General features: G+C 43.4%; 1 protein-coding gene across 1 annotated transcript; it reads left to right on the top strand.

The window, feature by feature from the left end:
• The first annotated feature begins 7,792 nt into the window (after positions 1-7,792).
• On the top strand, positions 7,793-9,566 carry LOC136473974 (uncharacterized). The gene is made up of 2 exons (XM_066471590.1): positions 7,793-8,311; positions 8,722-9,566. Exons 1-2 carry the CDS (start codon positions 8,176-8,178, stop codon positions 9,369-9,371), a joined length of 786 nt encoding a protein of 261 aa, XP_066327687.1. The 5' UTR covers positions 7,793-8,175; the 3' UTR covers positions 9,372-9,566.
• The last annotated feature ends 880 nt before the right edge of the window (positions 9,567-10,446 follow it).

Consider the following 10,446-nt stretch of genomic DNA (forward strand, 5'->3'; position numbering starts at 1 on the left):
ACACATCTTACTATACCAAAGTCAAGCAAGACAAGGGAAAGATTACATCATTTAACTTAAGCACTAGAAATCAAGTTTTTATTTCATCATTACCCAAACCTATAACATATCTTGCTTAACATATACAAACATGACTCATTATATGTTAATGACGTGCTCACATAACAACAAGATCACAAGATGGCTTAGGTGTACTAAGTTAACACTAATATTAACACTTAAGCAAAAGCAAACTCAAACAAACAATTCTGGTACACACAGATTTAGGACAGCAGCACAACAACTACTTCTATCAACCATAACTAAAGATGTAGGCATCCAACAAAGGTGATCCTAGACTTTCTAGAAAGCTCATGAACTTGTCTACAACTTTGTTATTATTACTAAAGGTGATTCAACAACTAACAAGGTCAAACAACATAGAGAAGCAATTCTATCTAGACTTGGACAAAATCTGGCATTGACCTTTAAACAGCTATAACTAGAGATCTAGATCACCAAAAGTTGTGATCCTTAACAATTTTGGAAAGCTTATTAAAAGAACTACAACTTTTCAGTTGTTACCAAAAGGTGATTTAAAGGTTAACTAGGGAAAAAGCATCACCTTTTAGATCTATTCAGAAACTAACTAAAAACTGACAGGAAACTTGTAAAATCTATAACTCATAAACAAGCAGGCCTAAAATCATGAAAATTTAGGACAAGGAAGACATGAGAGTTATCTACAATGTTTGTTTACAATTCATTAACAGAAAACTTGGTTTGCATCATGGAAACAATCACTTAATAGGAACGGCGCAAGTAGCCATTTCAGCACACATGTGAAACCAAGTACTTCACTTGATCCCCTAATAAGATCAAGCATGAGAAACTAATTACAAGGATTATTAATCACTATTTAACATATCTACTTATCATTAGTCAAGTCTAACATGAAACACACAAAACACATCTCAAACATGGAGATTGCATGTGGGTATTTTATCCACTAACAATTTGCATAAGCAACACATTCACTAGTTATTTTTAATAAGAGAGCATACATATGTGTCACTCAAACACTCCAATAAACCTAGCACAACTATGAATACACTCAAGGGAAACCACATGACTCAACTGCATGCCTCTATCATTAAATTTGCATCATCCAACATTTAATTAAACCATTTTATTTAGGGGAATTTTGCTCAGGGACACTGAAGAATGGTGTTATTTGCCGCCGGACACCGCCAACTCGCTTATTGGCTCAGTACCATTATGAATCACGGTTTATTTGGCAGAAGACACCATAGTCATTACTTTACTCTTTTCTGTCATTTTGGAGAGAGAAAATTTTGAAAATGACGCTCGATGCCCCTAGTTGAACCAGACTGCGTCGGTCAAAGGCACACATCCCCTTTGTTAAACCCTAACCCCTTCGCACTCAGCCATAGGCGCCGCCGCATCTCTTACCGCATCCATGAAGCTCCAGCGATGACCTGGCTTCTGCCGCCTCCTTCGGCACGGCTCGCGCCCATGGTTTGATGGACGTCTAAGGATGGTGTCGTCGGGAAAAGTGAAGCGCTTGCGGCCAAGTGTAGATTCCCCTTCGAAGGGGCTCAATCTAGCATGGGTTCCTGAAGGGTACGCCCTATTCTTCCCCTTTTCTCTCGTTTTCTTTTTCCCCGTTTGCTTGTTGTGGTTGGATTTGTCTTACTCATCTTAGTATTTGTTGGGCCGAATCTAGGGATTTCATGGTTTCTTGTTGTCCATTTTTTAGGATGGACATTAGTACCGCCTGCCGGATTGATGTGCGGGCCACTCTGAATCTTAATCCTCTTACAACTGATTTCCAACTAGTGGTTGATAGGGACACTACGAATTTGAAGGATCTTACTAATGATGTAGCAGCTAAGGTTGCTTGCGGAGCTAATCAGGGCTTGAATCTATGTTTTTACAACAAGCCGAGAAAATGTTACTCCACTCTTAGTACTGACTCCATGTTGATGGATGCTATTGACATGTATTGGGATCTAAGGAAGCTGGTTGTGTATGTGGGGGTGTATGACACGGTTGCAGTTGCATATAGTCAGAGTGTTTCTGCTGATGAGGCAGTACCTGCTCTTGAACCCCCTGTTCAAGCAGGTGACCATGATGATGCAGAGCCAGATCCTTATGATGATGTTTGTGATGGTGGCACTAATACTGATGGAGAGATGAAAAGTGTTCCAAGGTCAAAGAAGAAAAGAAAGGAGGTAGCTGATGATGATGTGTCTTGGGAAGAAGATGAAGAAGAATATGTGGGGGTGAATGATGAAAACCATTACATGTCTGGCCTTAATGATGATAATGCAGGTCCAGATGTTGATGCTTATGACTCTGATGGTAGTGGTAAGAATGATCTTTATGTTGATGATGAAGTTGGTTGTGAAGTTTTTGAATATGTCACTAACTTAGAAAACCCAACCATAGCTTGTGGGGTCACATTTGAGGATGGGGATACCTTTAAGAGAGCAATTAGGTAATTTGCAGTACTAAATGAGTTTGAAATTGTAGCTCTTTATAGTGAGTCAACAAGGTACAAAGGGATCTGCAAGGGTTCAAAGAGCAAGAAGAAGAGGTATAAGTGGAGGATTCATGCATCTCAGCTGCAAGATGGCAAAATTTGGCAGGTATGCTATTGAATCATTTTTGTTATTGAACTGATAGGATGGGTTACTAAATGTGAATTTTGTGAACATGTTTGTTTTTGTTGTTTAACTGCTTTGCAGATAAAGAAGATGTATGAGAAGCATACTTGTTCAAGCACATCCAAACTGCATCAAAATTGTATGGCTAACAATGCCTAGGTGAGGGACAGAATAATTGACATCCTCAGAGAGGAACCGACAATAGGGGCAACAGCATTGAAGAAAGACCCAAAGAAGAAGTATAATATTACTTTGTCATACTATGTGGTCTTTGATGGTAGACGGATGGCTCTAGAAGAAATTAATGGCAAGTGGAACGATAGTTTCGATGATGCCTTCAGTTTCAAGGCAGAGGTTGAGAGAACCAATTCTGGTAGCATTGTGGAAATTGAATGGGAAAATGTGGGAAAGAAGATGAGATTCTCAAGGATGTTTATGGCACTGAAGTCATGTGTTGATGGATTCTTGAATGGATGTAGACCCTTCTTGGGAGTTGATTCAACAGTGCTAATAGGGAGGTGGAGAGGACAGCTAGCCTCTGCATCAGTAGTAGATGGAAACAACTGGTTGTTTCCAGTTGCTTATAGTGTGTTTGGTTCAGAATCCACTGACAGTTGGAAATGGTTCTTTGAGAAGCTACAGACTGCAATTGGCTCCCCACCAGGACTTATAATCTCTACAGATGCTGGTAAAGGAATTGACATGCAGTGACTTCGGTTTTTTCAAATGGAGTTGAGCATAGAGAGTGCATGAGGCATTTGGTGAAGAACTTCCAGAAGAGGTACAAAGGTGCTGTGTTCAAGAAGCCTTTGTGGCCATGCAGTAGGGCATACAACCAGCAGCATTATGAGTACCATTACAACATAATGAAGAAGGCTTCACCAAATGCAATCAAATGGATAGAACAAACACATAAGCACTTGTGGAACAGATGGAACTAGAATCACTTACATGCTCTAGCAAAGGGCACTTGTAGAACCTCTTCCCCTTGCTGCCTGTCTTCTGCGACACCCGGTCGATGAGCTTCGTCCCGCACTTGGAGCAGGAAACCAAGGGCAAGAACCCAGATGCATCCCTGAAGGGGTCAAGCTCGGGAGTGGGGGCAGACGTCGCCGTAGAGTGCGAACTGGATGCCATCGCCAGATCAAGGGATCTAGGGTTCCAGCACCACTTGGTTTGGGAGTGGGAAAGAAGGGAAGGGGAACGGCTGGGGATGTCTAGAGGAGGAAGACGACCGGTTTGTCGGACAACCTGGTTCAACCAAACCATATTGGCAGAGACCAACCGAGCTAGGGGCAACTTTGTCCATCCACTGCTTGTTCTCTCTCCCAAACGATAGAAAAGATTAAAATAATGGCCGCAGTGTCTTCTGGCAAAAAAACAGCGATTCATAATGGTACTCAGCAAATACACGAGTTGGCGGTGTCCGGCAGCAAATAAAGCCTTTCTTTAGTGTCCCTGAGCAAAATTTCCCTTTTATTTATTAATCAACAAGTTGATTATGAGCAAAACAAGGAAGTAAGTGAGTTGCCAAAGAACAGCAGGGGTGTTTGTGTTCCAAGGTCTACAAACAGTGTTAAAACACACATGCGCCATTTAAGTATTTATCTAATTATTTTTAGTATTTATTAATTATAGAAAAGGCATTAAAACATACTTAAATTAATTAACCAAGTTAGAATTATCAAAACAGTACCAAATTTTTTGTGGAGATAGATATTAGCACATAACATTTATACAAAAAGTTTCAGCATCACAAGATTAATATTTTTATTTATAAAAAATCATACAAGGTTCATTTTTTAATTAAAAGAGGTAATTTGTAAGTATACAAAACTACCGAAAATGACCAATTCATATTTTTCCATGGTAGAGCATCTCATAACAATGCTACAGAACAAATTTCACATTTTTATCATCATCCAATAATTAGTTATGAATTTTACAAGATTCAGCACATTTAATTTTTTTCTAAAAATAAAAAACCACTGAAAACCATTTCTCACCCACGCGTAGCTACCCTTACTAATTGACACATGGGCCCTGCTTAGCGGCATAGTACCGCCCGCGCGCAACTGTGGGTACCTGGCCGTTGACCGGCGATAGCTCGTCGCCGGTGAGGTCTCCGGCGACGGGGGTAGCACCGACATGCTCAAGGTGACCTCCCGCATCGATCTCGGGTGGCGGTTAGGTGACTAGGGTTTCGTTGCGTGCTTGACACCAGCCATGGCGGCGTGGCAGCGACCGACACAACAGACTGGCTGCTACGGCCCCTAATTGGCCCAGCTACAGCACGGGGCGGCTCCGCGGTGCTCACCTCGACGTGCCGCACGTGATGGTTGAAGCGGACATGGCGCGGACGCGGCTGCCAGCGTTGAGGTCGGACGCGGCGGCACGAAACGACGGTGAGGACGGCATTCTGGCGGCTTCGGGGTTTGCCTGACAAAACCAACAAGCCGTTGAGCACCACTGCATAACCAGGAAGCCAAAATAGAAGATAGGAGGGAGAGAGATGCAGCGGGGCACGCTGGCCATGGCGAGGGCGCACGCGGCGGTGCTACGGACGGCAAGGAAGAAGAAGGTGGCTTTCGGCTAGCTCTGGCAGAGAAGGATGGCACGAGAGGGATCAGCGGGTGCGCAAAGACGCGACGAGGCTTTGGTCAAAAGGAATTGGGCGGCGGCGGAGTAGCCACGGCGAATTTCGCTGGTCGAACCAAGCAGCCTAGCAGCGGATCGAGAAGGGAAGTAAAGGAGAAACGACCGGCGGCTTGGGCTTTAACAACGAGGGCAGCGCACGAGCGAGCGATAGCGGCTGCTTGACATTGCCACGACGAAGCAGGTGCATGTCCAAGCGCTGAGGAGCGGCACTAAGGCGGTGGCGGTCACCGACGGCAAGCAGTTCAATAGGCAGCTGCCCCGATCACTGTTCACCGACTGAAACTCATTCGTTCCCTCTCTTGTTCTCTCGATTTCTCTACTAAACGTGTTAACGTCCCTTAAGCAAAATTGTTCACTGAACAACAATCTCCAACTTCACTTAAATGATCGACCCCAAAAGATTAATGGTTTTGAAGATTTTGAATTTGGAAGATAGGCACTTTGAAACTGAAAACAAGATTTCAGTTAGGGTTTTGAAAATTGGTTTTAGTTAAGCAACTTTGGACAATTAAATAGAGGACAATCATTAACCAAACATTACAAATAATTACTCAGTAACAAAGATTAAGCATAGTACCAAGCAATGGAACAAGGTTTGGTCAACTTTTATTTGTAAAAATTGATTTGATAAAATCCCCAAAATTGAACTCCATAACTGAATTTCAATACTTAGGCAAAAAATGGCTAAGTGTGAGATTCGGCATCAAATCCAATCTTTGGAGCTTTAAATTTAGCATACTTGATTTAAAAACATCATTACTTTTTGATTCTGCATTATGAAGCACACTTTATACTACAAACTTTATTTTAATAAAATTTTATTTGTTTAAGCAAATTCATATATATAAAATCACCAAGATCCTTAATTAACATTAATGATAACATTTCATGCAATATATGGAACACCTTATATGCAACATAGACATGCTATAATTGAAACATAAAATGCATTAATGCCACAATACTTGATGATTATGCTTCATGATGCTCATGATCAAATTTTTAATTGTTTTTTAACATCTGGGATGTTACAATATAGCCCATTCATCTCATATAGCCAATGGAAACACGATGCAACTTTTGTGTGGACGATTCACTACACATATTTTGGTCACCATCTGATCGTCCAGTGCCTTCTGACAGTTGAACTAGCTGTTGGCTAGAGATAGTCCGGTGCTTCGTTTAGTGCTCAAGTTCACCACCGTCAGACGGTCCGGTGCGTCTACTTGGATTGTCTCTTGTCTTTATACCGCATAGGATAGTCCGTTGGTTCTTCCTTCTCCATCCGTCCGATGACCCGATGAATGTAAAACTTCATAGTGATATCCTTGCTAATGGTCATCAGACTATCCACAACCCCAGTTCAACTATCCAACGTATCGCCTGGTGGGAAATATGCTTTAGACCCTACCTCTATCAATTGTCTGACCATGCACAATATAGTCCATAGCTATTGTTCTTGTCTGCTGGACCATCTAGTAAAATTCAACTAAACAACGCCTCTGTTCTCTTGAGCACTGGACAGGTCACCCATTCATCCGGAGCATTCAAAATGTACACTGTCTGACCATGCACAATATAGTCCAGAGTTTTGCTCCGGTGGTCCTCTCCAAAAACTATGCACGAATCTTAAAGCAGCTAATAATTAATTTTTTTTTTTTTTTTGGTCATGGGTCTGGATTAGGGCCGGACCTACCAGGTTCAAACAAGCCCAGTGCTAGGAATGCGGCGCGTGGATGCCGCCGTTCCTACAAGAAATGATCGGAGTCGATATGCTTTGATCGGAGATAGTGAGAAAGGACTCTAGGCTCGGGTGGGAAGGGGACGGGCTTCGTTCGGGCCGTCTTCAATCCAAACCCATAACGAAATGAATTATAATAATTAAATTAATCAGTAGGATGCTTTAAGATCCGTGCAGATTTTTTGAAGAGGACCACCGGAGCAAAACTCTATAGTCCATAGCTACATCTGGTCAAAAAAAGCATGTCGTTTTGACAAGATTTAGTCAAAATTTCAAAACTACAAAGCATAACTTTTAAATTGCTTAGTTTGAAAACCAGTAATAATAAGTTATGTATGTAGAATTGTATTGAAAAATACTTGCAAAAAGTTGTAAACTAAGGACTTCATGAATGTATCTAGAAGAAATTATTGACTGAAAAGGTCACGCAAAGTCAAAAAACTGTTATCAACAACGCGGACCAGGCCAGGCGGCTCTTTATACATGCCACTCCTCTTTCCAAGACCCGGACCCAAACAGAGCAAGCATCCCATGCAAAGGCGCTTTTCAAGTATATGAATTGAAGTTTCTCCCGCCGCATATATTCTGACTCCACTCACTCACTCACTCTCTCACCAATCTGCCGTCTGCTCATCATCAAACCCTGCGTACACACCCCAAAACAAGGACCACGCGCGCTTTACGTTTCTTGGTGGCTGAGATGCTCCTTCGTCTGTCACTCACTCACTCCCATAGCCCCATAGTCCCATTCCATGGACGCAACAATTGCAATGCATTGCATTTCATATCTAGATCCTAGTCCACAACCACAAAGAACCATTCAGGAAGGAGCCGAATACACCATTGTTATTCGATTCTCACTAGCTCGCTCGCCAGTTGGCCTTTATCGCGCTCCAAACCAACCAGCAACCTAGCTAGCTTTCCAAGACTGTCGTCGTCCTTGCTTAAAAGATCACTGGTTTTGCAGCTGGCTCGTTGTTAGTGAGATTTAGAGGATCAGCTAGCTACATACCATGGACATGGAGATCGAGGTGGAGGTGTTGATGTCTGATTAGAAGCTGTAGTAGTCCGTCCTTGACTTCAGAGTTCAGACAGGTGCACCAAGGCATGTATCCACAGATGGTGTACCATGCAGATGTGCGGGCGAGGGAGAAGGAGTTGGCGGTGGCGGAGAGGGGGATGGGATGCTCTTGCGCTCCTCCCTTGGGCAGGATGATATCGAGATTTATCAGGAAGTGCAACGGTACGTCCATATTTATACACTCTTTTTGAGTTAGACAGTAGAGCTATATGAAAACATGCATCTTCGTGCAAATTTCGTAGCTAGAAACTTGTTCGGGGGACGACTGCACTTTTGTTTTGGAGGAATCATCTCAGGAACTATACACTCAACAAGAAAGAACAAATACAGCACACTAGAAGATTTGCTCTTGGTTTGCCTTATTACATGTAGTCCTTCAACTTCACGCATCATATTCCTGGTCATCGTTTGGATCATCATATTTGATTTTGCACGTACCATTTTTGCTTTTGTTTGTTTGTTTCTTCTTTCCTTTTTTTTCTGGGAAAACACACGTTCTGCTTAAGTTGCAATAATAACCGTACCTTCAAGTTCAAGTTCATCATATCTTTACCCTCTGATGTGTCTCCTAGGAAGAGAAGGGCGCATGAGGTACGACGAGAGGATGGGAATGGACTATGCCATGGCGTACGCTCCCGCGCAGACATGCTACGTGCGCCCAACAGCTGCGCCCACCGTCACCTTGGCAACCACCACCAGCCATCACACCACCGACGCCGCTCGCGCCCACGCCGACCATCCGGATCGTCCACATCCACCGCGAGCGCAGGCAACAACGACGACCCTGCCGGGCATGCCGTTTGCACCGGCGGGCGCCCCTGCCCAACGCAAGCCCAAGAAGAAGAAGAAGAAGCACGTCCGGTTCACGCCTTCAGGTCCGGTGCCCGCGGGTGCGGGTGCGGGCGCCACGGCGGCACCGGCAAGCGGCGACAGTGCAGGCAGCGCCTACCACCACGGCCCGCCGGCGGCCGATCCGTCGTACTCCCCGGCGCCAGCGGCACACGGCGGGTACGCGTACGGGTACGGCCGGTACGCGCCGTCGCCGCTGCCGCGGTGGGAGATGCTGGGCACGCCGAGGCGGCACGAGTACTTCTCCAGCGAGTACCGGTGGTACTACCCGACGCCGGTGCGCGAGGGCATCTACAGCATCGCCACCGACGCCAACGGCCGCCTCACCACCATCTTCAGCGAGGAGAACCCCAACGCCTGCACCATCGTCTGAAGTCTCAACATTATTAATTATTCCGTGCTCACTTGTCACTTGTCAGATCGATCATCATCAGAGAATAAAATAATCACTTTTTGTAATTTACTATTTCTTTGGACGAATTGAAAGTCGTAGTTAATTAGGTGAAGGAATATGGTTCTTGTAGACTCGTGTAAATATGTAAGCCACTAAAGTTGGCGAAATGGATTAGTTCGAATGTCTGATGCTTCGGCTTTACCTATATCATCTTAATTTGACCCCGCGTGCGTGTTGCCTTTTCGCGAAAGTTGACCCCTGTGGGAAAACACCAAACACAGGGACTCAAAAGCCATTTTCTTGTTCGGTTTCACTCACTCCATTTCAAATTATATCGTTTTGCTTAAGTCAAACCTCTTTTAACTTTGACATTTTTTTAAATACACCAACCTCTAAGAACATATCAAATCAGTTTTATTCAATTCTCCATAAAATACGATTTGACAAAGCATTTATTTTAACTTATAGATATTCATAGATTTTTTTGAAAAACTTGGTCAAAATTTAGAAAAGTTTGACTTAGAATAAAGTCAAAGCAGAGTACCGTTTGTTGATCCTTTGTTTGCTTGATTCAGAAAGTGAGGCTCCAATATTTCAGCACACTCGAGATATGGTGTTGGACCAAGCTAACAGAAACAAGGTTTTACCCTTCCCCTTCCTCCCATGATCTTGTTTCGTCATGTGGCAGCAGACAAGGTGTGGCAGCACTGTTCGATATGGTGTCAAGAGGTTCAAGCCTCTGTCCACGTGCTATTTGTTACTATCCTTATAGGTTGTGAGGAAAATAGACATGTTTTTGTGACAACTAGGAGACATTCTGAAATCTTTTAATAATGTTGTGCTTGATCATCTTTTACATTGTCATGGATCACATATCTGCAATGAGAGCTAATAGAGTACTCAGATGTCTTACACTTAGTTGTAACAATGACTTGAGTTGGCTTTGGGGATCTTGTCCCCAATAGTGACATAACAAATTGCGGCCTTGTTTAGATCACCTCCAAATTCCAAGTTTTTTCACTCTCTCTCCATCACATCAATTTTTGGACGTATG

Source organism: Miscanthus floridulus, chromosome 8 (genome assembly GCF_019320115.1).
Source record: "Miscanthus floridulus cultivar M001 chromosome 8, ASM1932011v1, whole genome shotgun sequence".
Classification (NCBI taxonomy): domain Eukaryota; kingdom Viridiplantae; phylum Streptophyta; class Magnoliopsida; order Poales; family Poaceae; genus Miscanthus; species Miscanthus floridulus.